General features: G+C 36.4%; 1 protein-coding gene across 1 annotated transcript in view; it reads right to left on the bottom strand.

Moving 5' to 3' along the window:
- The window catches only part of limch1a (LIM and calponin homology domains 1a), a 67,209-nt gene extending 42,006 nt beyond the window's left edge, over positions 1–25,203 (bottom strand). The window contains exons 1-2 of the mRNA XM_079812698.1: positions 24,755–25,203; positions 954–1,024 (exon numbers count right to left, since the gene is read on the bottom strand). Of these exons, the coding sequence (XP_079668824.1) occupies positions 954–1,024; positions 24,755–24,862 (179 nt within the window). The 5' untranslated portion in view covers positions 24,863–25,203. The remainder of the gene's footprint in view (positions 1–953; positions 1,025–24,754) is intronic.
- Between the last annotated feature and the right edge of the window lie 2,541 nt (positions 25,204–27,744).

Raw genomic sequence — 27,744 nt, 5'->3', positions numbered from 1 at the left:
CTTTTTAAGAAAAGTAATGTGTTACGTTATTTTTTCTCTCCTGGGCTGGGCTTGGTTTTTTTAAATAACATAATCGTTCTATTTTTGGGCAAATGTAAAGACCATTTCACACCAAAATTGAAATAATAAGCCTCAGGCTGAAGGAAATGCAAATTCACGTGTGTACAGTAGAGGGCGCACTCTGGATAACGGAAGAATAGGACGCAGGAGCAAAAAGTTGAACATCAAAACATGTAAATAAATTTGTTCTTATGGTTTAACTGAATCATTGAAGGTCGGCAGCAAGACATTGGTCAATAAAGTGAGATTAAATGCCTATTTGTTTTATTCACATATTTAATTATTGGAGGTTCTGATTTTGCATTTGACCGATTTTATTCATTTTGAGAAATACTGATTCTTTTTTGTAAAAGTGATTAATAAATGCATGCTTACATTTATTCTAAAACTACAATAACCCTCATGTTCACACACAACACCTCTGCACTTACAATTTTCTCAACATTGGGACAAGAGAGCTGTCAGTCAATCAATGGGAAAACAAAGTGACTTGCATTACTTATTTGAAAAAGTAACTATTTTGCTGTAAATTTTTTAAGTAATGTGTTATTTTACTAGTTACTTGAAAAAGTAATCTGATTATGTAACTCAAGTTACTTGTAATGCTTTACACCCAACACTGGTTATAGTTTAATTATAATTGATTATAATGATCATATTTTTTTATAATTTTTTCATATTTACATACATCTTAATACATTTTTTTATTATTATTTGGGGTGGTAAAAATATAAAAAAAACTGTGATGTTGTAACATGTTTGTGGATTTTGTATACACACTCACAGTGCTTGCATTTAATTAAATAATACATTAAATAAAAAAATAAATACAAAAATGACAACTTCCACTAAACATTTTTAATTTATATCTAAAGTATGTGTGTAAAACTCACTCGCAGAGCAGAATGCCGTTCTCCAGTCCACTTCTGAAATCCTTATCACCAAAACTTCTTCCTGTCACTGCCTGTCAAGCAGACAAAAGGCAAAATCGTCATCGTCAGCAAAAACCTAATGAAAAATGTTTTAATGTTCAGTTTGAATATGGTCAAATGAATTTGGTGACCACTGTCCCTTCCTGTGTCTAAATGCTAACCAAAAAGATGCTTTCTATTTCTTTCGAGAACATCCATAGCGCTTTCTATGTTTAAAAAAACTAAATAGTTTTGTACAAAAAACAATAGCTGTTTTTTGCCATGCACATCAGGTAGTTATTATTAGGGCAATTCTTGACACATTCTAGAAGCACAACGTGTGTGTGGATCTGTCAGAGTGTATAAATATTTGTACCGGTATGTGTATGTTTTTCTGTGTGGGATTATATACACTGTGTGGAGTAAACTACTAAACATTACATAACATGTCCTTACTTAACACATTCACACACATGCACCAAACGTGTGTGTAAAAAGAGAGAGAAAAAGAACACTAATTTGCTCTATAGCCAAGAGGCCAAGTACATGACCAAGTTGAGATTAGTAAAGATTATTTTCAATGATGCCAAGTACACTGGAAAGAAGGCAAAGCCTCCAAGCACACACACACAACTACCCATAAACCTGTTAACCCCTAAACCTTTACACAGTTTCTCTCGGAGCAGGAAACAGCTGACCTGTAAATCAGTATGAGGTCACTCATTGTCCATTGTCCTTCAACTGCTGCTAAGAAGTGAAGCCACAGCGTCACATAGCACTATTAACATGAACACTCTACTTCTCCTCTGACTTACCCAAAATCTGCTATCCAGATGCATCACTCCCCACATTTCATTCATATCTCTCTCTCTCTCTCTCTCTCTCTCTCTCTCTCTCTCTCTCTCTCTCTCTCTCTCTCTCTCTCTCTCTCTCTCTCTCTCTCTCTGTGATCTCTTCATTCATTCCAAATAGTATTATACATTAATATGTACCATATTAGATTGTGGCTAGAATGTAGAGGTGATTATGATTTTCATTATGAAGATAATTACATTCAGATAAGAAAATCACACTGCGGTAATGAGGAGAAACCCGGATAGATGCTATTATTCCTAAATACCATCAGAATCTGCCAAACCTTGTGCTGTTCCTGACTGTGTAGCACATGTATCTCTGTCTCTCTCTGCTTGTGAAGAATGGCAAAGAAAAATGTAATTTCATTTCATTCAGATTTTAAATTCGGCATGAAACGAAAGTTGCTATTTTCTATCATTCCCTATTATGATGTATATCTGAGTGAAACAGCTTCTCTAAAAAGAAAAAAATGTAGGCCAGGACTTCATTTTATCCATTGGGAATTGATTGGATCATTGTGGTTTGCTATTGCTGTGATCTCATGTGAGTGACAGGTTGTCCCACCCTCATGCCGAAAAACACGTCATTAGAGAAGAGTTGTTGCCAAGAGGGAGAGGAAGTTTTGATTAAAGATTACGCGGGCACATGAATAAAAAACAATGTGCATGGATGAATCATTTATAATAATACTGCAAATATACTGCAATATTCCGTAAAAATAAGATTTGTCAGGTTTGATTTTCAGCAGGTTGTTTTGCTTTGGAAAGAGGCTGTTATTTATGGATAAGGTAAAAAATTATTTTAGGCTTTACCGCAACGTTACAGTCTGTGTGCTGTTGCTCATTTCACATGGGAAAGTAGCCTTTTTAAAAGAGCCCGATTCATTCAAAAGGTCAGCGAGAGAGTGGAAATGGTCACAAAAAACTAAAATATGCACAAAATGGCATAAAGAATCATTAAAAATTTTGTTTAATCATTAAACTCAATTAATTTTTTTATTTTTAAACTAAGAAAAGTTGTACAATTTGATCATGTAATATGATTTACGATCTCAGTTTTTATTTTTGAGATGTGTTTGTCCAAAGTATTTGTTAAAGGTCCCATGGCATGGATTTTTTTTTTAATTTTATAATGTATTCTGAGGTGTACTTATATTGTTAGTATGATTTTTACATCATAAAATGTCATAATTTAGAAATAAAATAATTTTTTTCTATACTGATGTTTGCCCTCTGGCTGAATGCCCTGTTTCAAGGGGCGTGTCTGCTGTGAGACTTAAAAACGTAAAAACGCCCACTGTTGTGATTGGCTGACATCTTTGCATTTGAAATGAGTATCAGTATGTAGCGGAGGGAGCGTGGATTAACGAGGTCTAAGAGGCACGAGCCTGCCAGAGAGATGGATGGACCTGAGTTCACTTCTCATCAGTTCTCTCAGCACGTCTCAGTTCAGTAAACTGTTGTAGTTACTAGCATATACTTCAGGTTATTAGTCTATTTCTAGTCGGAGGGGCTGTCACTCATGTCAGAAAGTTAGTAACTTTAGTAAATGATGGATCAGCGCTGACTCGAGACGCGAACCCTTTAGAACGATTCAGTCCGATTTGGTGAACTGGTTCGACCGGTTCACTAAAACGAACCGGTTCACTAAAAAAAGAACGATTAGTTCGTGAACCGGACATCAATGGACCAGAGACGGAGCGATTGCTAACAAAGTTATATATTGTAACTACTGAGTTGTGAGAGCGCTGTCAGTGCGAGTTTATTTTGTTTGTATCTGAGAGTTCTTAATAAACACAAGTCCCAGTCATGCCGAGCCCGTCGTCCTCCTTATTACAACTTTGTAACACATGTAATGTACCATTACAGCTGTCGAGATGAACGAGTTACGAGTAAGTGTTGATTTTAGCATTATTTTTAGATATTTTCCTATCATATGAAAAGCGTCAGTGTCAGCGTTCCTGGTATGAGTACACAGCGCAAACAAATACACAACAGCGCAGTAATCGAATGTAATCCAGTTTATTGTGGGGATAGCTGGCTAGCCTAGCCCGGATATGCTCACACTTACCCCCGTCTGCTTAATCTCGCGCCGCACATGGTGCCTCCGCTGTGGGCCAGATGCAGTACTGGGGGGTCGGTGATGTTGAAGGCCGACCGGTCAGTGCAGCCCGAGCTTCGGCATGCGTGAGGTTTATCTCTAAAGATGTGGCTCTGCCGATGTTGAGCAGAAACTCACGACTGTATGCACATTTAAGAACAGATAGACGCGACGAGGACGTACAAAAACACTGACTCACAACACAAGATAGAAAACACGAAAACACCGTTCTGTGTCGGGAGAGAGAGAAGCCGCTGCATGTGCATGAATAATAAAGTTCTGTGTGATCTTGAATAATTAGCTACACATCAGAAATCACTGATCACAGATCAGAAGGAACTGAAAAAAGACTTCTGTTTTCATATGTACATCCAAACTGCCAGCATTCACTCGTTCACAAGCCATGATCTCTCGAGGACAAACAAATATGGCGCTCGCATGGGCGTGCCAAATTCTCTGGGCGGAGGAAAGGGAGGTAACCATTCCTGTTATGATGTCATAACAGGAAAATTCCAGATCAGCTCGTCTGAGCTGTCATTTTCTCAAAGGCAGAGAAAGACAGCCAGAACTCGGTTTACACCGATCAACATTTCTAGCCACTTGGGGACAATATTCAGGTTAGGGGAACTCATATTAATGTTGAAAAACCTCATAAAATGAAAATTTCATGCCATGGGACCTTTAATTAGGCTACATTAATAATCAGAAATATGGCTTTATGTTCCTCAGTAAAAGTGTAACTTTTTCTGTAGTTAAAAACGGTGTCCACTTTATCTTACAGCCCTGTTCCTTATGTACATACAATGTACTTATTATAGTTATTACAATAACTGGGTAATAACTATAGGTACTAAACCTGAACCTACTCCTAAAACTAATCTTAACCCCTGTAGTTACCTTATATTAAGTAAGTACACATAATGTAAAATAAAGCGCAACCTTAAAAACATGCAAAACATGTCTTCTGATGGTGTTCTGTGAATGATTTGTTGGTGTATTTTTGTAACTGTTGCTAACTGTGCTAAGGCTAATGGTACTAGCAATAAAATATGGGTCACTGAATTACCTAACACACATGCTGTGTCCGAAATTACTCACTCTGTCACTCACTCACTTCCTATATAGCAAATGCCTTATTGTTCACTATGGAAAGAGTGAATGAAAATGAGCGACTTATTCCAGACAATATAGGGCTCTGAAGCTGTCATTCATACTGGGGTCAGTAAGAATTTTCTTTTTTTTTCTTCTTTTTTTTGTAATGAATGAATTAATTAAAGAATACTTTTATTCAGCAAGGATGCATTAAATTGATATAGTTATAATGTTACAAAAGTAATCTATTTAAAGTAATTGCTGTTTGTTTAAACATTCAATGTGTCAGAGAGTCTTAAAAAATGCATTTCCATAAAAATATTAAGCAGAATAACTGACAAATGCTTGAAAATTCAGCTTTGAATCACAGGAATGAATTACATTTTAAAATATATTAAAACAGAAAACAGTTATAATAACTGTAATAATATTTTTACTGTATTTTTGATCAAATAAATGCAGCCTTGGTGTGTATAAGAGAGTTCTTTCAAAAACATTACACAATCTTAAAGGTCTCATGGCATGAAATTTTCATTTTATGGTTTTTCAACATTAATATGAGTTCCCCTAGCCTGAATATTGTCCCCAAGTGGATAGAAATGTTGATCGGTGTAAACCCGAGTTCTGGCTGTCTTTCTCTGCCTTTGAGAAAATGACAGGCCAGACTAGCCAATCCTGAAGACTCCTGTTTTGACGTCAAAACAGGAACGGTTACCTCCCTTTCCTACGCCCAGAGAATCTGGCACGTCCATGCAAGCGCTCGAGACGAGAGATCGTGGCTTGTGAACGAGTGAATGCTGGCAGTTTCTCAGTGTTTGGCTGTACAAATGAAAACAGAAGTCTTTTTTCAGTTCCTTCTGATCTGTGATTTCTGATGTGTAGCTAATTATATATTATTCGTGCACACGCTGTGGCTTCTCTCTCTCCCGACAGAACAGTGTTTTCGTGTTTTCTATCTTGTGAGTCAGTGTTTTGTACGTCCTCGTCGCGTCTATCTGTTCTAAAATGTGAATACAGTCATGAGTTTCTGCTCAACATCGGCAGACTCACATCTCTTTAGAGATAAACGAGGCTCGGGCTGCACTGACCGGTCGGCCTTCAAAATCACCGACCCCCAGTACTGCATCTGGCCCACAGCGGAGGCACCAAATGTGGCACGAGATTAAGCAGAAGGGGGGTAAGTGTGAGGGTATCCGGCTAGGCAGCTATCCCCACAATAAACTGGATTACATTCGATTACTGCTGTTGTGTCTTTGTTTGCGCTGTGTACTCAATGCGCGTCACTGACGCTTTTCATATGATAGGAACATCTAAAAATAATGCTATAATCAACACTTACTCGTAACTCGTTCATCTTGACAGCTGTAATGGTACATTGCATGTGTTACAAAGTTGGTAGAATAAGGAGGAAGACGGACTCGTGTTTATTCAGAACTCTCAGATACAAACACAATAAACTCGCACTGACAGCTCTCTCATAACTCAGTAGTTACTATAAATAACTTTGTTAGCAATCACTCCGTCTCTGGTACATTAGTGATGTCCGGTTCGCGAACTAATCATTCTTTTGAACCGTTTTTTTTTAGTGAACCGAATCAGTTCACCAAATCGGACTGAATCGTTCTAAAGGGTTCGCGTCTCGAGTCAGCGCTGATCCATCATTTACTAAAGTTACTAACTTTCTGACATGAGTGACAGCCCCTCCGACTAGAAATAGACTAATAACCTGAAGTATATTCTAGTAACTACAACAGTTCACTGAACTGAGACGTGCTGAGAACTGATGTGAAGTGAACTCCGGTCCATCTGTGTCTCTCTGGCAGCAGGCTCTGCTCGTGCCTGCTCGTGCCTGGTAGACCTCGTTAAACCACGCCCTCTCTGCTCATTTTAAATGCAAAGATGTCAGCCAATCACAACAGTGGGCGTTTTTACTGAAGTCTCACAGCAGACACGCCTCTTGAAACAGGGCATTCAGCCACAGGGCAAACATCAGTATTGAAAAAATGCCTTTTATTTCTAAATTATGACATTTTATGATGTAAAAATCATACTAACAATATAAGTACACCTCAGGAAACATTATAAAATAATAGAAAAATGCCATGCCATGGGACCTCTAAAGACCCAGAATGTTTGAACAGTATATTCCAAACTTTATGCAGTTAAAGTTAATTTTATAGCAAATAAAATCTTCTCTAGAAATCCAGGCAACACTGCAAAACAGTAGTGCAATGGTAGTGCAAATATAGTAAATTATATAGGGAATAAGAAGTGATTTAGGGCACAGACACACAAACCAATTTTCACACTTGCAGACATCTTACAATCACACACAGATCTTTGAGAAATCCTTTGCAGCTGTCTTTAACTGTCAGAAAGACTCACTCATATTCTGTCTTATGTCTTTACACTCTCTTCATCACACAAGCACACACATTGTGTTTTCATGTTTTATGGGGACTTTTATAGACATAATGATTTTTATACTGTACAAACTGTATCCTCTATCCCCTACCCCTAAACCTACCCATCACAAATGTTTTTTTTACATTTTCGAAAAACATCACTTATCAGCTGTTTTCCTCAAGGGGACCAAAAATGTCCCCACAAGGTCAAAGACTTCTGCTATTGCCATCTTTGTGGGGACATTTTGTCCCAATAACGTAGGGTTTACACGCACACACACAATTAGAGGTAAGCTGTTTTTCAGGCAAACTTTCATCTGCCCGCTCCAACACACTCCATATTAGTGTAGATCCGAAATTATTTCCTGAACATGAAAAAATCACTTCAACAACACTGTTGTCACGGTTTGAGTTTTATTAGTCTCGTTTAGAGTTTGTTTTTGATCTGTTTTCCTGGGGCCCGTTTCAGAAAGGATGTTAATTGAAAACTCTGAGTATGTTAACCCTGAAATGAGGAAAACTCTAGGTTTTCCGTTTCAGAATTGGAGGTATGTCAAACCAGAGAAAGCAGGGTAAATCAAGCCAGTTTCTAGAAGAGAGGTTACTTCAGTTACCAGGGTAACTTACTCTGTGAGTGTGAACCTAACCTGGTCTGGAGTAGGGGGGTATTCCAGAAAGCAGGTTATGTGCCATACCTGGGTATGTTTAAGAGTAAGTAGCGACTTTCGGTTCCAAGAACGGAGGAAACTTTCAGGGTATGCAAGTAGCCATAGCAACTCAATCTCTTAACATAACCTGCTCAGGTTATGTTCAGAGGTTATGTTCAAATATTAAAAATATTTAATATTTAAAAATAATAGTTTTGAGGTTATGTTCAAATATTAAACATATTTAATATTTAAAAATAACAGTTTTATTGTTAATAAATTTCACTGTGACATCTCAAGAAAGTCTTGAGAAAGGTAACATTGTTGATGTTGGTACTAAAGATTGTGAAACTAGGTGCTTAAAAAGAGAATTTATTGCTGATATTTGTACAAATGTAAATTTTTTCAAATATCACCGGTTTACTATTCAAAATATAGTATAGTGCTGCCATATTAAGAACGTCCCCTATACTGATTAAAAAGTGAATTCCTGAAACTGCTTTTGACACTGAGGAGGTCACATGACAGTCTCTGCATACACATACTGGCCTAATTCATTCATAGGTTATAGAGTGTGTGTAGCCACACCCCTTTTCAGCACTGCGCTTGTTGTGTTCTGTCTTTGATTTGTATTTCCACAGAATGAAGGTAATATCTTACGGATTTGTGAATAAACCGCTCGTTTTAAAATCTTCACTGTCTGCTGACATTTGACATCCACTTCAAACATTACAGTGCTCATGATAACTTTGTTTCGTTAACACTACAATAAATAAATCCACTTCACCATTACTCTTCGACAACGATGACATAGAAGTATACAGAGCTACCGCAAAAACGGAAGTTTAAAAACTAAATTCTAAAGAGGGCTGCATGTTTGCTTCTCTGGCGCATATGGTATATAGTTACATGCAGAGAGAGAGAGAGAGAGCTGACTGATAGCAGCATTTTAGGAAGAACCAAAAAAAGCTTCTGGTGGCAGACAAGCAATTCCGTTACCTTGACGCCAGGCTCACAAACACACACACAGACACACACACCTGCTGGTGACAGTCCAGTCAAAATACCCACAGGAACAGCTCCCCTACAGTGCAGTTGTGTAGGCTACATTCACCATAATGGCCAAGAAGCCATACACTGCAGCCAAGTGCTTAGCTGATTCAAAGCAATTTGGTTTTGGTGAAAGATATCTGACTTACCAAGAGTTTTGCTAAGATCGTGCAGTCTTTTGTCAGTCTGTCACACTCACATATTGCAATGCCTTATTTTGGAAGCAAGTCAATATAAAGCTCACTGAAATAAGAAAAGGAGTACCACACTAACAATTGATGGAGTATAGCTGTGATGTGTGATTGTGTTTTTGTCCCTTAGTCATTTAAATGTAGAAAAACCTGCCTTAAACTAAGTTCTAAGTTAAGCACTAAAATGACTGAATTACTGAATTCATTATTAAAAGCTGTTAAAATAACAAAAAGCGCATAAAAAATGACTAAAACTGAAAATTTTAAAATGAAAGCGAATTCAAAACATTAATAAATACAACAATAGTGTATAATACTAAAATAACACTGGTTCTGAAACAAACAATGTAAATTACTTGGGTATGAAAATCAGCTGACAAAATATTTGGCTTGTGGAACATTGGTGTCATGCAAGATACTGTCTTCTCCCAAAATCATATCCAAATTCTTTAATACCTAAAAATGTAGCGTGATATCACGTCTTTTAGCTATTTAAAACAGCTCTTTCTAACCAGTTAGCTTAATGCTAAACTATAGTCTAAGTTGTTAGCTTGCTAAACGAAGGCTAGCAAACTAAACAAGGGAAATATAATAACATGAATATAATGTGATATGGAGTATGTAATTTAAAAGATATTTCTTAAAAATGTTTATGATTAATACCAATAAAAAGTTTGCTTGAGAATCTGCCCATGACATCATCATCAAGGCCCAACACACAACAAACCAAAAAAAAAAGACCAAAATAGCAGTATGCAGGCACTATTCCTGCTTATAATCACCTAAGCAACAGCCTCAGCAGCAGAAAGCAGGGCTACTCTCACTGAGGCAGAAACAGACAAGGGAGGATGTCTCACAGGACGTACTGTCTTAAAATACATCTGAAAATAGGCCACCTGGCTAGTTTGAAATAGACAACTCCAACTCATCCGTCCAGACAAAGACACACACAGGATTAACACGCGCTCTCTCTCTCTCGCTCTCTCTCTCTCTCTCTCTCTCTCTCTCTCTCTCTCTCTCTCTCTCTCTCTCTCTCTCTCTCTCTCTCTCGCTCTCGCCACTTCTCTGGCAAAATTAAAAGCTGTAAAAGAACAACGGATACATGGGCAAAAGCGGATTTAAAAAATGTCATGCTCTTCTATCCATTTGCTCATTGGAATCTGACCATCATCAGAATTAGCGAGTGAAAATGATTGTGTCAATGTGCAAAAGTACTGATAAAAACTTAAATACAATACGATAAGAATAAAAACACCAATAACTCAAACTTCATATGCCGATTACCTTTCGCACTACAATTGGCTGCTTGTTATTGCTTTCCATCAAGCTGTATGAAACCTAGTTCTGCTCGCGTGGCAGTCAAAAATGACCTTTTTTTTATTATTATTATTTCAATGAAAGGGACAGTTTACCCAAAAATTACATTTATTTTTGATGAAATCTGAGAGCTTTCTGTACTCTCCATAGACAGCTATGCAACTACCACTTTGATGCTTCATAAAGTAAGTTCATAAATCCATATTTTAATCCAGTTTACTCCAAATTTTCTGAAGACACGCGATTGCTTTATATAATTAACAGATTTAATTTAGGCTTTTATTCACATATAAATATTCATCAACTCGCATGTCAGTTGTGATAAACGGAAGGCTCAAGTGTGATTGCTTGACGTGCAAGAACCAATGAGGTTCATTCTTGTGTTGCGCAGCACGTTTGAGCCTCTGCAAGAACCAATGAGGTTTGTTCTCGTGTGTCAAGCAGGTTTGGTTTAGCTTCTGTTTCTGTTTGCTGATCAATGTTTATATGTGAATAAAAGCCTAAATTAAATCTGTACCTAACCCTAAACCTCAACTTAAAGGTGCTCTAAGCGATGTCACGCGTCTTTTAGGCCAAAAATGTTTTTGTCCCATACAGCAAACATCTCCTCGCTATCCGCTAGCTGCCTGTCCCCTGAACACACTGCAAAAAAACGCGGTCTCTGTAGTCCGCCTAAGCTCCACAAACTGCAACAAAAACAAATGTGGGCAGGCTGGACCACGAAGCACAACAAAAAGTGCTCCAGCCAATAGCCGACAAGAATGATTTGCACCCCCAAATCATTTGTCGGCTATCCCATGTTAGAACCTTACACTACAATAAACCCATGTTATTACCTTACACTACTTTTGTGGGGAAGTACACTGTAAGTATATTGAAAGTGCATGTACTAAATAATAAAGTACAACAAAAAGATCTTCATTTGTGTTCCGAAGATGAACAGAAGTCTAATGGGGTTGAAACAGCACGAGGGTGAGTAATTAATTACATAATTTTAATTTTTGGGTGAACTTTGTAAAGTGTTAATGTTTTTATTAAATATTTTGTTAAAAAAAAGTGAAACTAAAAAAGGTTATAGAAGTTTATTATTATGAAAAATGCATAATAAAATACTCTTTTTACATTTTATATGAAAAACATATTTTTCAAAACATGTTTTACTCTAAAACTGTGAGAAAATTAAAGCCATAAATCTATACATATGTTGTGCTCCAAATTTTAGGTTGATCTCTTAAACATTTTGCATTAGTAAGATTTGGTTTCGGCGCAGTACCAAACGTTTCCACTAGATGAAATTCGACTGCGATCTATACAAGTGTGACTATTTTTTTCAGGACCATTTAGCCTTTTCAAATCATGTCCATAAATTCTGTGTGTTCAACTTCGCATAACAAGTGCCAAAACCTTTACCAAGAAAAAAAAACCTAAATATTCCGGTCAAAAATGACAGAACAGCACCAGAGGGTTAACTTGGTCATGAAATCATTCGGTCAGCTAACATATAGTCATAATAAATATCCATCAGCCATTTTAGAATTAGTTAATTCGCCATCTTATTGTTAACAACACCTGCCTTTATTTTAGCCAATACACTTCTGCTACTGGGTGACCGTCACAAAATTTAAATAATATTCATGAGCTGGGTTACCTGAAATTATGAAACAAAATGTTTCACAGACATTTTGTAATGTTGTTAGACATGCATCAAGAATTAATGTCAAATATGTTATATTTTGACATTAATAAAAAAAAAAAAACTTTGATGTTGCTGGAGCAAAAATTGTAAGCAAAAGAAAAATGTAAGCATTGATCTCTGTGTGGAGTGAAGGACACATAAACAGGGAACTGGAAGTGTGTAAAGTTAGACAAGGTTGTCAGTGTCAGGAGGACAGGCATTTACAGAAGGATGTACACACAAACACACACACACACACACACAAGAATTAAAAAGAATTGAACAGCTGCAGGTAGCCTATATTTAGATGGACAGAATGTGGGTGACTGGAGCATTTTAAAATAACCAAGCAAATGATATGTGTATGTGGGACAGGGACAGAGGTACCAAACACCCACAGATCAGCACAATGCTATAATGTGAATAAGAGAAAAGTCATTCCTTCACATTATTTCCATGAATTTATTATGTTCTATAGGAACTATTACTGACAAAAGTATGTGTTGGGACTGTTTAGTCAGAAGAAGTATTTTCTATAATCCATCCCACAACCACATGGCAACCATAGTTTCTACCAAAATACCACTGCAATTATTGTTACTAGGTCTCCAGAAAAACATTACATTCATTCTAACTGCGTTAAAACCTTTCAGAATACTTTCTCGATGACAGCTGTCGTGAATACCAGGTTACCACAGTTTTATTGTAGAAGCAATAACTGTAGCAACTATGGTATTTTTGGCAGAAACTACGGTTAGCTAAGTACAATTTTCTAAGGGTAAAAGGAAACGGTTCAAAACATCACATTAAGCAATATTTCATTCCAGTGCAAGCTGGATGTATTATCAGTTCAAACATGTTTTATATCTATACCAACATTGTTCATGTTCAAATGTTCCATTTTAAATCTGTGAAAGAACAACAGTAGTTCCTTTAAGAATTTATTTCACGATACAGAGTAAAGAAATTATCTGATACCATTTTGGACAGTTTCACTAAACTATCTTATTTGGGTTGTGGGCCAAGAAAGTTGAATTACTCCTGATTTATAGCAGCCACCGGCAGAAACTCCATTTTCACTGTAAGATATTTTCCATCGCTCTACCTTATTCTTGGAGAATCTTTCCCTGCGATCCCAGAAGTGCGTGTGTGTGCACATGTTTTTCTATGTCAGCCAATCTCTCCATGTTTGTGAGTTCATTCACATGTTAATAATCACTCGGCTAATTGGTTGCTTAGACACTGTGCGATAACTCCATCTCAAGACTTGCTGAAGTGCTTGAAAACGCATGCAAATCAATATACACACTCTTCCTTCATTATTATACACTCATTCCTCTCTGGAAGACTGAGGTGTTTTGATTAACTTCTCTATTAATTAATTTCAATGCAGTTGTTGTTGAGTCATAATGTGGATACAGGGCTCTGTGGGGTGCTTTAAAATGAGAAGGAAAAAAAATTATAATAAAAAATTATATTTCATATTTTTCTGCCATAAAGATGCATTTGACAGTAAAACATGACTTTACATTGGGATACGGATATACATTTACTGATATTGAACAACTGTAAACCCTAACGCTCAAAATAGTTAATTGGTTTGAGTAGAGCCAACTCAAATTAAACAAATGAGTTCAATCAAATTTACTTTTATGAGTCTTTCTTTCTTTCTTTCTTTTTCTTTCACAAAACTCACACATTTTAAAGAATCTGAATTGTTTCATTGTTTTGAGTTTTTGGAACTTCTAATTTAGACAAACTTAATTTAGACAGGATTTCTATTTCCCTGCATGCTTTGCCATGACACAGAAAAGGGAGAGTAAATGCTAAAATTAAGTGTTACATAATGTTTTTTGTGCAATGTTAATTGTATTTGGAAGATTTAATAGTGTTTAATGTTTTATATTGCTGTACTCATTCAGTAAATGTATGAATGAGTTTACTTAAATATTACAATGTATGAGTACAAAATAAAATTCTGCAAGTTCTGCACACTTAAACTTAAAATTTCTTAACTTTAACTTTTGATGTAACTGATTACCTACATTTTTTTGAGTTCTGCCAACTTATTCGGTTTTATAGTGATGTAAAATGATTTTTATACAACTGGGGAAATAGTGGGACAGTGTTTTTCTTTCATAAAGCTCTTGCAAACAAAAGCTGTAAATATAGTTTGTGTTTCTACAGTATGTGGATTAAAAAGCCTGGCACAGCTTTCTCCTGTTGTACTTGTTTACAATGTTTAACATTGTTAAATAAATTTCTGGTTCGCACTGAGGCCTGAAATAAAGAATTCTATGTTGAATTCAAATGGATCATGCTGTGCATTACTCTGATTCACGCAGTGTTGGTCAATTTGGCAAACAAACCCACTTTGCGATTTCACAGTGTCCTTGTGCCACACAGTCCAGGAAGCCCAGTTTTATTTTTGTTTGGCTTTTAGCGTTTCCCATACTAACTCAAAATATAACTCAACATTTCAGAGAATAAAGAAAAAGAGCTGGACAAATACAATTGCTAACAAAAATGTAGCAACACCAGCAGAAATACTTTTTTTTTTTGCATGTGGCATTTTTGAGGTCAGAAGCCAAAACTACCACACACACACATACTCACACACAAAGACAGACGGCCACACATACTGTCTGTGGCCGAATTCAGAATAGCATACAAATCACACTATTTCTGACACTTCTTTATACATCTCTTCTCCTCTCCTATATAGCGCAGCACTGGATTATGGGAGTTATGCTAAATGTTCCATGGACTCTTGCAGATTATTCCTTGACCAGGAAGACTGCTTTTTCCAAGATGAGTAAAAGCAGTGTTATATAACACTGCATTTAAATGATTGCAAAATACATGAGGATTGTGTTTGCTCTCGAAGGGGTGGGTGGTGAAGCTGGAGAGCTTTTGATGCTGGAAAGAATTTAATTTCTTTACATAAGCTAAAAGACTCATTTACACAACATGAACATTTGTGTTAGAGATGAGATATAAGAACAAGAGCCTTGGATTAATGCGTCTTCATCGACAGCTGAATTGAGACTAAAATGCTTGTAAATGTATCATGAATTTAAAATAGGAAACAATCATTTTAAATTTAATACCATTTCATCAGATATCATGTTGTTGCACACAACATGAACACAGCGCAAGCTATGATGTCCGATTCACACAAATGAATATCCTTTTAATAAGTCAAAAAGATACATGAAACAGACTCAAACTTGTTTAAGTTAGCATTTTGAATCACTGATTCGGTCAGTGTTTCTGTTTCTGAGTTTCCAGTTGACTCCCTCCCTGAACCATTAACCATTTTCCTGCTATTTCTGATTAAAGGCACACTATGTAGTTTTTCGCTGCTAGAGGTCGCCTATTCAAAACAAAGGCGTAGCTTGATGACACCGAGATTGAGCACAGAATATTGGGAGTTGTAGTCTTTACCTCACAGTCGATGGAAAAGAATCAGGATGAGACACGGACAGAAATCATTTCATGGATGAGATTATTAATGTAACTGTAGTATGAAGCAGAGCAGGGACGTGTGCTGTGGGAGCTGAACGAGGTCGCTGAAGCGATTGCTAATGAGAGATAAGAAGAACTTTTATTGTGCCACAGTCGCCGCTTCCGCTTCTTCCGGTCAAGCGTATGTGGAGTAATGCAGCACTGTTGATCATATTAGATACAATCGTAACAATTTACAATAAGGTTCATTAGTTAACATTAGTTCACTTGAATGAATGAATGAATGAATTTATTTTTATTTCGAGCAATATATAAAGATGCATAACAAAGGCAATAAAGAAGCATTATGATTAGTCTGTACAACTAGTTAAATTCATCATACTTTAAAAATATCTTTGAAAGGTACTAAAGACGTCGTTACAAAGTCCATCTCACTACAGTGGTTATAAAATAACTTTATGAATTAGCGAGAATAGTTTTTGTGAGCAAAAAAACCCTAAATAACGACTTACATAGTGATGACGATTTCAAAACACGGCGTCATGAAGCTTCGAAGCGTTATGAATCAATGAGCCGAATCATGATTCGGATCGCGTGTCAAACCGCCAAACTGCTGAAATTTGGCGATTCAAACCGCTGATTCAACTCGCTGATTCATAACGCTTCGAAGCTTCATGATGCCTTGTTTTGAAATAGTCATCACTATGTAAGTCGTTATTTAGGGTCTTTTTGCGCACAAAAACTATTCTCGCCGATTCATAAAGTTATTTTAGAACCACTGTAGTGAGATGGACTTTGTAACAACGTCTTTAGTACCTTTTAAGGGTCTTGACAGTGTAGAGTACCATTGAGCCAATGGAGGCCTTTCAGAGCCATCAGATTTCAACTAAAATATCTTCATTTCTGTTCCGAAGATCAACGGAGGTCTTACGGGTGTCGAACGACATGAGGGTAAGTAATTAATGACAGAATTTTCATTTTTGGGTGAACTAACCCTTTAATGCACTGTGAACTAACATGAACAAACCATGAACAGCTGTATTTTTAACGTTAACAAAGATGAACAAATACAGTAACAAATGTACTGCTCAAGGTTAGTTCATGTTAGTTAATACATTAACTAATGTTAAGAAATGAAACCTTATTGTAAAGTGTTACCAATACAATTGAGTGTGTTGAAAATGACGTTATAACGTTTCTCTGTGCGTTCGCTCCGCAGCTGCTATGAGACACTTGTTGCACACTGGAGTAAGCTAGATCGATATTAGAATATCATATTATTAAATGCTGGATGGGTTGTGTCGCTAAATGGCATGCAATTTATTTTAAAACATATTGTTTGACCGAGAAAATAGCTGTATTACTGTACAATAATTCGTTTTCTGTCTAAAAATGTCTCCAAACAGTTGTTCTCTTGTCTAATAAAACATGATATAGTAAAGCGTCTTTGGTATTTCCATGGTTTCTACAAAATAAAAATCTAGGGTATGATGTCATAGATAGGCGACGCACAGACCGTGTCCTATTTCTCTGGATTTAAACATTTGGGATAATGTAAGTACACAAGTCAACAAAATATATAACTGGTCTAGTGGTTTTTGGATATTTTAATCCAAAAATCGTACATATTGTGCCTTTAACTGGGAACTGTGTAATTTAGGATAATGAGACTATACATCAGTCCAGAGTTTTGTTGTAAGAAGTATTAATGGAATTCTAAATAAATTAATAATATAAAATATTATAGACTTTAATTTGTGTGGGTGACATGTTGCAACCATAATCAACACTTTTTTTACCAACCAAACAGACGTAAATATTCTTATAAAACATGTAATATTTACAGTATATCACACAAATACAAGTAACAGCATCAAATTGTAAGACTGCAAATTAATACTAAATAAAACTACATTTAAAATGTTATTTAAAATGTAATTTATGTGATGGCAAAGCTGGATTTTCAGCACCCATTGCTCCAGTCAAATCTGAAATCATTCTAATATGCTTATTTGGTGCTCAAGAAACATTTCTTATTATCAATGTGGAAACATAATTTTTTTACAGGATTATTTGACAAATAGAAAAAAACAGCATTTATTTGAAATAGATTTTTTTTGTAAAATTATAAATGTCTTCATAATGTTTACAATTTTATTTACTGATCCCAAACTTTTGAACAGTAATGTATATAATAAAATGTCCTTTCATCATGGTAAGCAGCATAAATATGCACTTAAAAATGAATGCCCTTTAGAACAATCACCTTTAGCGATCTAGACTAAGTCAACTGAACAAATCATTTGGATCTAAATTGTATCATTTAAGAAGCTCATTATTTTTTTGCCTTGAGCCCTGTATAACAATAAAAGCATCACACCAAGTGATGTCATCTCAAGGCATCTAGTTTACTTTGTTAATAGTGCTGCAAAGCACAGAAGAATTTATTCGGAACAGCGCCAGTGCTTTGTGAGTAGAGTGGATTTTACCAGGGCTGCAAACTCTCACGCAATTGACAATGTTCTCGCGCTCTCGCACCACATGTCCACATTCTCACTCAGTGAAAAAAACATCACGGAGCAAAAAGGACACGGACAATGCGCTGAAGGACAAGACAGAGCAGATTATTTCTGATATGAGACAAAGTCTCAGATTTCAAATTTTGTACGTTTTATTACGATATTCCAACTATTTTGGCACCCTTAAAGGGATCGATCATCCAAAAATGAAAATTCTGTTTACCTCAAACTGTTACCTCAAGTTGTTCCAAACCTGTATGAATTTCTTTCTGCTGAACACAAAAGAAAATATTTTGAAGAACATAGGTAATCAAACAGTTGATGGACCTCATTGACTACCATAGTATTTTTTCCCCATACTCATTGGGGTTCATCAACTGTTTGGTTACCAATATTCTTCAAAATATTTTCTTTTGTGTTCAGCAGAAGAAAGAAATTCATACAGGTTTGGAACAACTTGAGGGTGAGTAAACAGAATTTTCATTTTTGGTTGAACTATTCCTTAAATGTTGGATGACAGAACAGCGCCTCAGTTCAAGTGAAGCGGAAGAGCACGTGAACATATTCTCTCTTTCTCTTTATTACTAGTTACAGCACAAAATAAACATGAATGAACCTCAGAAGGTGTGTTGAAAGAACCAATACAACTTACTGAAATGTATCATGCCTCGTTTTATCGCTCAGTGTTTCAACTGCGTATAATCAGCTTGTAAACGATATGTCACATAATGTTACATTTACCTCAGAAAAGTCATTCAATGACCATAAACTGTATAGTTAGCCCGAGAAATTTACTCTACATTCCTAAAAATAAAGGTTCTTAAATGGTTATTTGGCGGGGAGTATAGATCCATGAAGAACTTTTAATATCAAATGAACCTTTCCATTGCACAAAAGGTTCTTTGTAGCATAGAAAGTTTCTTTAGACTATAAAATGGTTCTGGAAAAAAAAAAAAAAAAAACGGTTCTTTAAAGAACCTTTCACAAAACAGTTCTTTCTTCTATGGCATCACTGTGAAAACCCCTTTTTAGTTCTTCCTGGCACCTTTATTTTTAAGGGTGTACAGAATAGCATTTTGAAATAAACAAATGCACTATATTAGCCTTCCTATTATTCTTTATATTTTTCATAATAGAAAAGTTATTATTAAAACGGCAATTGTGTAAAAATCAGTTTATTAATTGACCTATTGAGAATAATAATGCACCAACTAACAGGACTCCCTAATAGCTTACAACATTAGTTGAGTATAGTTGGTATCCAAATAATCGAATCGCAAGCTTATGAATCAAATCATGAAATTTGTCTCAATGACCCCACACCCCTCCTCGCCTCTCACTCCAAGCTGAACTCAAAAGTTGGCAAGCCTGATTTTACACAGAAACAGTTGGACTGAAGGTCATTTGGCTTATCATATGTCTTTGGTGATCCTTGAAAGCAAACCATAGCCAATAGAATCATGGAGGTGGACAATATTTGGTCGAGATACAACTATTTGAAAATCTGGAATCTGAGGGTGCAAAAAAATCTTAATATTGAGAAAATTGCCTTTAAAGTTGTCCAAATAAAGTCCTTAGCAAGGCATATTACTACTAATAATACATTTTCTATTATATTAGTACGACATTTACAAAATATATTCATGGAGCATGATCTTTACTTAATATCCTAATGATTTTTGGTATAAAATAAAAATGTATCATTTTGACCCATACAATGTATTGTTGGCTATTGCCACAAATACACCCGTGCGACTTATGACAAAATGGTTTTGTGGTCCAGTCCAGGGTCACAAATTGAGTCTGTGATTTCAGTCCCTGTGTTCCTGAGAGGACTGTATTAAATGAATGTGAATTGTGTAGACAGCCTGCGTCTGCCTCCCAAATCTCTCTCACTGTGCAAGCTGTATCATTTAATCCGTATGTCTGTGTGGGACTGCACAGCTGTGACAGCTGGCTTTATGAGGTCATATGACAGAGCCATCTGTACTCAAATGTAGCAGCTCTTTCACTCGCACACACTTGACCTCATACTCTTGATCTGCCAGAAAGATGCTCATATGCACTCAAAGTGGACCACAAGCTCGACACGGACTATATGGTCTCCATGGTGACTCTGACAGCGGCGGTCAAATGGTAGGATGGAAAGAAACAGGCAGAGAAAGAGAGAAGTGCTCTGAAACCTGATAGCCAATGGGAGAGGAACTCTATGGCTCCTGAAATATGATAGGCCAAGGCAGAGAAGGACTTTCTGTAATGTGATGTGGTTGCTGCTGTCCGTCTCTAGCCACTGACAGGTGCACTGGGAGGGTTTCCTCATACAATTTCCGTACAGTGTCACGTGGCCCATCCAGCACACACCTTAGAGCCCTATGAGAGGTACTATCTCCTCAAAACAAAGACTGCAGGAAATACAATACTCTGTCTGAAAACAATACTAACATACAGATACAGAAGTGTCAGACATGGGCAGGTCAAATCTGTCAATTTCTGGCAAATTAAAATAAACTATCAATAAGCCACCAAATCAAAGTCATGTGGTGCAACCAACATACAAGGGGGTAAAAACAGGAAATTATATCACTGAGAGGAACACACCGAAAACCCTCTCAACTGTTTGTCATGACAGTTTTTTTTTTTTAATAAATCAGATCTTTTGACTGTTTTATGGCATGGCCAGATTTTAATTTAGATTTGAACTGATTAGGGAAAAAAGTTGTTATTAATCATTTATGAATTGAAAAAATAATTGTAATAATACTTTCAGTGTTAAAAAATTAAAATTCAACTCACTTTAATTAACATTTGAATTAATAATTAATTGAAATAAATAATACTTCCACCTTGAAAAATATAATAATGAAATTCACTTTTATTACTTGTTAGACTGGTTACACCACATGACAGAGTCATTAAATAAAACATTCTGGGGGTATAAAAGTTAAACAAAACCATATAAAACCCACATGAATACAAATATTACATTTCTACTTTTAAAATACTTGATTTATCTTGGACTTTCTTATTTACTGATCATCAATTTTGAGCAGTCTTTGCTTGATTTCAGCCATTTTTGTCACATGCCATGAATATATTATGTAGCATACATCAATATTGTCCATGCTTTATAAATATTGACATCGACTATCGAGAACCTAATCTCAGTTGACCAATAAATAGAGGCTCAATCTATGAATGTGCCTCAAGAGAGCTCCATGCCTGAATCTTTGTACTGCAGTCTGCTGTTCATGTTTCAGTCTGCCATATGCTTTGGTCTGTAATGTTCTAGCTCTTTCAATGACTCACTAAGGAAAAAGCATTTTTAGCAGGAGACAGAAGAAGCATGTCTCTCTCTGTGCCAATTCAGTTAAAACTATTTGCGAGCAGCAGGGTGCTAGGCTATTTCAGCCTGTCTATTTATACTGATCGTCCTAAAACGTGTGACTGACCTACCAGTGAAACACATGAACAGAAAGACTCAGATCAATCGACACATAGCTATAGCAAAGCAAAGTCGAGAAAGTGTGAATGGATTATGGCATGGCACACAGACCACTGTTGGTGGGATCTGTTAAATATAAATCACACAGACACTACACACCACAAAAAACATAAATTCCATTATCAAATGGAATAGGGCTGCACAATTCATCAAATTTGTAATCGTGATTACAATTACGGATGCTTATAAACACTATAATATAAACACTTATATTATTCTGTGTGCTTAAAGGGATAGTGTTCACCCAAAAATGAACATTAGCCAATAATTTACTCAGCCTCAAGTCATCCTAGGTGTATATGACGTTCTTCTTTCAGACAAATAAAATCGGAGTTATATTATAAAAAATTCCAGGCTAATCCAAGCATTAGAATAGCAGTAATAGTTGCTCTGTTTTTGAAGTCCATAAAGTGCATCTGCCCATCAAATAACATGCTCCACGCGGCTCTCTGGTGTTAAAGGGTTAGTTCACCCAAAAATGAAAATTCTGTCATTAATTACTCACCCTCATGTTGTTCGACACCCGTAAGACCTCCGTTCATATTCGGAACACAAATGAAGATATTTTTGTTGAAAGCTGATGGCTGAGAAAGGCTTCAGATAGGCCTCCATTGGCATTCAGTACATTTACACTCCCAAGATCCATAAAAGGCACTTAAAATGTTGTTACAAAGTCCATCTCACCACAGTGGCTCTACAATAATTTTACGATGCGACGACAATAGTTTTTGTGCGCAAAAAAAAATCAAAATAACACCTTTATCCAACTTGTTATTGTCTTCCGTGTGTGCCTCCACGACGCATGTGCGAGAATATGATGTAGCGCCGGGGTTCGGGAATCCATGAAATGCATACTTTAGCCCGATTTTGATAACTACGCCAAGACCTAAAGCACGATCAATGTAGAATTCAACAGCTTAGATACGCGCGTCTTCCTCTGCTCGTAAACAAATCTCTTCTGGGTCATGTGTCCGAACGCCGGATCTGCATCATATTCTCGCGCATGCGTCATGGAGGCACACACGGAAGACAAGAACAAGTTGGATAAAGGTGTTATTTTGATTTTTTTTTGCGCACAAAAACTATTGCCGTCGCATCGTAAAATTATTGTAGAGCCACTGTGGTGAGATGGACTTTGTAACAACGTTTTAATTGCCTTGTATGCGTCTTGGGAGTGTAAATGTACTGAATGCCAATGGAGGCCTATCAGAAGCCTTTCTCAGCCATCAGCTTTCAACAAAAATATCTTCATTTGTGTTCCGAATATGAACAGAGGTCTTACGGGTGTCCAACGACATGAGGGTGAGTAATTAATGACAGAATTTTTATTTTTGGGTGAACTAACCCTTTAATAAAGGCCTTCTGAAGCGAATCGATGCGTTTGTGTAAGAAACATATCCATATTTAAAACTTTATAAAGTAAACTTTCGGCCGACTGCCTTCCCTGTTCAATTCATGGAAAACATTTTGAAAGTTCCCCTGCCTATCGAAAGACTAACGCGAGCAGGTAGGCTCGTCATGACGTCACGTATGCATCTTGAGTTTCACTTTCAACATTCAACACTTTTCCACAGAAGGCGGTCGGCCGAAAGTTTACTTGATTAAGTTTTAAATATGGATATTTTTCTTACACAAAAACGCGTCGATTCGCTTCAGAAGGCCTTTATTAACACCCCGGAGCCGAGTGGAGCACGTTATTTGACGGACAGATGCACTTTTTATGGACTTCAAGTGTTTTCAGCTTGTTTATTTTTATATAACAATATGACATGCATTCGCTTCAAACAATGGCATAAAGCTATTCAAAACGTCATTCAATGTAAATGGTGATAATCGTAATTAATAATCGCAATTACAATTTAATAGGAAATAATCAACAATTACAACGCAGGGGAAAAAATGGCCGCAGGGAAGAAAACTTTTTTTTAAATTTAATTTAAAAAAAATTATTATAATAATTATTATAATAATGTAACCTAAAAAACTAAATAATTACAAAATAATATTTTGGACATATTTATATAATTTAGACATTTATATTTAATAAAATATAAATATTTATCATATTTTTTCTCTAATAGGGTCTTTGCACAAGAAATTATATAGATTCATTTAAAATTTTGGATGTGGGGTCCCACAAATAAGGTGAGGATGATCACGGCATCTAAAAAGATTGAAAACCCATGATCTAATGCACACGACTCAAAACTCAAATCTAGATCAGAATGCTCCCTATCCAATCCACGACCCCTAAAATAGGTCATAATATTAATACCAAGACCTACATCTAAAACCTTTAACATCTCTGGGGATGAAGCAGTTCTGCATTCGCATGTTACACTTGACAGCGAATCAGGTCAAATAAAACGGAGGCCACGTAAATACTGTATGCCACAAATCATGCCCAGTAAACAAACTGATTGAACCTGTGAGTGTGCGCTGCCTTGACGACTGCCCTAGCTTAGGAAAGGGGCGTGGTCGGTAGAGGACAAGGGGGCGTGTCTTTCGGCTTCCACAACAACTGGAATCGCTTAGCGAAAGGGGGCGTGTCCGCTCGCGGAATATCAGTGTACGCTTCTGTTTCTGCACATCTTTCAAATGAATCCTGTTTTGTTTGGAAAAGTGTCCACTGGATAGCCGACCTGCAGAATAAAATCTGGCAACCCATTTAAACAGGCTGATGGCTGTCATGTGAGAGAAAAAAATCGGTGAGCCGTCAAAGCCTCGCTAGTCCGATTACAGCACCCGAATCCCGCGCACATGATCCCCGCTCTGTTGGAGCTTCATTGCCCGCTGTTGTAACCAAACACGATACACACGCTTGCGCACTCACAACAGGTGACGGTGCAATATTTATAAGCTGTTCAGCGCCTAATGTAACCTCTTTATATGAGAGCCCAGCTATTATTAAAATGATGCAAAAGAAATGTTTACTTCTGTGAGCAATGGGCAGCAGACTCACCTCGATCCATTTCCGAGCTTCTTGAAACGCGGGTTCAGGGGTAGCGTCTGCAGATTCACCCTGATCCAGCTGGGCATTTGAAGCCGAGTCGTTTCCAGGACTGGCCATTTCCAAAAATGCGTCTTAGCAAGAGGGCCACTGAAAGCCTAGATGAGATATCCAGCGCTCCACAAACAGACCTGGCTGTGTGTTTACCTCAGAACATTCGCCGTGATGACGGACACGTTTAATATGCTGAGCTCGAGCGTTCACGCCGCGACACACACACTGCGGTTCTCCAGCGCTCAGCAGCACTGCAGATGAACTGCACTTTCTACCACGCTCGATGCAATACGAGTCCGACCTCCGATGCTAAAAATATAAACTAAAAAAACACCAGAGGTCCACGTTCAGCCAATGCGTATGGGGCAGCGAGGCGAGCGCATCAGCCTCCCTGTCTCTTCTCTCCTAAAGAACGGGAGACTGGCATATGCGCGAGAGCGCGGGGGAAAGGAATTTAACTAGAACAATAGAGCAGTTCCGTTACCGCTCCAGTTACGGACAGATATCTATCCCGCACTCTCTCTCTCTATGTAGGCTATTATATTATATTATATTATATTATTATATTATATTATATTATATTATATTATATTATATTATATTATATTATATTATATTATATTATATTATATTATATTATATTAGCCTATATTATATTATAGGCTATTATATTATACAACTTGTCTCCCTATATATCTCTCTTAATGTATTATATATTCATAGTTTATTAATATTAAGTAAACAGAGTTGCATTTCCTAAAAAAAATGGCTGCACGAGTTCATAAATTCATAATTCTAAAAGTTTCTAAACCCATGGATAGAGGGGGAGAGACTGATAGCAATATACAATTGAAATATGCAATTGCTATTTGTCCCCTAGAATTGATTTTCAGAGTACTTTGTACCTTAATGAGGATTTATGTAAAATGAATACTTGACCCTTGAATCATTTAACTGAAATAAATACTAAGTCTGAACAGTTTTGGCTGTTACCTAAAAAATGTGATCACCACACACACCACAGTAGACATAATTTATGTAGGCCTATCATAAGACAATAAACACTGCTAGAATAGGCCTACATTTATATTGTGTATTTTTATTAGACAGCAGGTTTTAAAAAATCTACAGAATGCAGTACACTATATTTGGCATTTTTCCTCCCCCCACATTATAAATGTCTTTGGTATTTTTGCCCCAAGCCCTGGTTCATTTCTGACCCTGGTCCAGTGTGCCACTTTTGGAGTTGCACTTTTGTGAGGCAAAACATTTTTTTTATTGTCTATTGTCAATAGTTATGTATGAAGCACAGCTCACACTGAAGCCACTTTCAAACCAAACGGATTTCTGTTCTGTTAGTTAAATACGTCAAATCCTCATGACCTGAACCCCGCTATGAAATTGCATGTGTAAATCTTTCGGAAATGTCTGATTGTGCGGAATCCTATTAAACTGAACAATAGTAAATGTGACTGCACAGCTTATAAAAAAAAATATTAGTATAGGCTACAAATACATATAAGAAAGAATACCATTTGCAAACCCCGAACATTTATTGAATTCCTAATTCTGAAATTAGAATTGTGTAAATTATTGTTCAGGCAGAATTAATTTCAGGCGTTTAATACTTTAGGGGTTTGTTCATGTTTGATAAATAGCACTACAGCTCATCAGCTGCAGCCTGACAGACAAATAAACATATCTGAAAATGTAAGAAGTTCAAAGGTCAAATTAATCATAACTTATATCCAGTCTTGGTGCTGTTCAATCAACTCAGGACGGGGTAGCAGAAGAAATAATAAGGCTAGACACCAGGGTTCAAGAGTTTTGAAGCAGAATAAAAGTGGCCATTTGTGAAAGAAGAGCCCACATATAAATCCATCCAACTATATATTGAGCCTGTAATGCAGATCAGCTTGTCAGGCACAAATCAGGGAAGAAAAGTCCATTTTTTGAGCTGATGTTGGTCAAGAGAGTTTGAAAACCTCTGCCATCAATTCTTATAATAAAAGAAAAGACAAATACAATAGGATTATTGTTGAAAGACCAAATTAGTTGGCCAGCACAGTTTTCTTTCTAATGTGGACATAATCAGTCAAGACAAAAAAAAAAAAATGTTTGAAAAGGCATCCTTTTTCAGATAATGTTGCCCACAACCACGTCTGAAGAGTTTGTGGTGGTTTTCTTTCCACTTTTTCAAGAGTTTAAAAATAACAACAAATGTAAGGCCTTTTAAATATAAATGAGCCTAAATGGTATTATACTACATCTTAATAAGGTAATTAAGGGTAACACTTTAGTTTAGGGTCCAATCTTCACTATTAAGTTGCTTATTAGCATGCATATTACTAGGATATTGTCTGTTTATTAGTACTTATAAAGCATATTAATGCCTTATTCTGCATATTCTTCATCACTTAATCCTACGCAATTCATATCCACATAAACTTAACGGTGACAATTTGCAATACGGTTTCATTAGTTAACATAGTTTGCTACTTTAGTTATCATGAACTAAGAATGAACTGCACTTCTGCAGCATTTATTAGTCTTTGTTAATGTTAATTTCAAAATGATTTAAATCAAAAGTTGTATGTGTTAACATTAGTTAATGCACTGTGAACTAACGTGAACTATCAATGAACAGCTGTATTTTTATTAACTAATGTTAACAAAGATTAATAAATACATTAACAAATGTATTGCTCATGCTTAGTTCATGAATACATTAACGGATGTTAACTAATTAGGAGTTTACGAGGCAAAAGTTGTAGAAAATTGTTACTGGGAAATGACTGGGCTATTTCAACCCATGTTTGGGTCAAATATAGTCAAACAAACCCAAAATTAGACCCTAATCAAAAGACAATAGGCTACTAAGTCTTACAACATTTAGCCTATAAACAAATATTTATCCTTTTCTTGTGTTTTTTGTTGCTGTTATTGAA

The sequence above is a fragment of the Gobio gobio genome, assembly GCF_949357685.1.
Source record: "Gobio gobio genome assembly, chromosome: 3".
In the NCBI taxonomy this organism is placed as follows: Eukaryota; Metazoa; Chordata; class Actinopteri; order Cypriniformes; family Gobionidae; genus Gobio; species Gobio gobio.
This window is presented reverse-complemented; position numbering and strand designations above follow the sequence as displayed.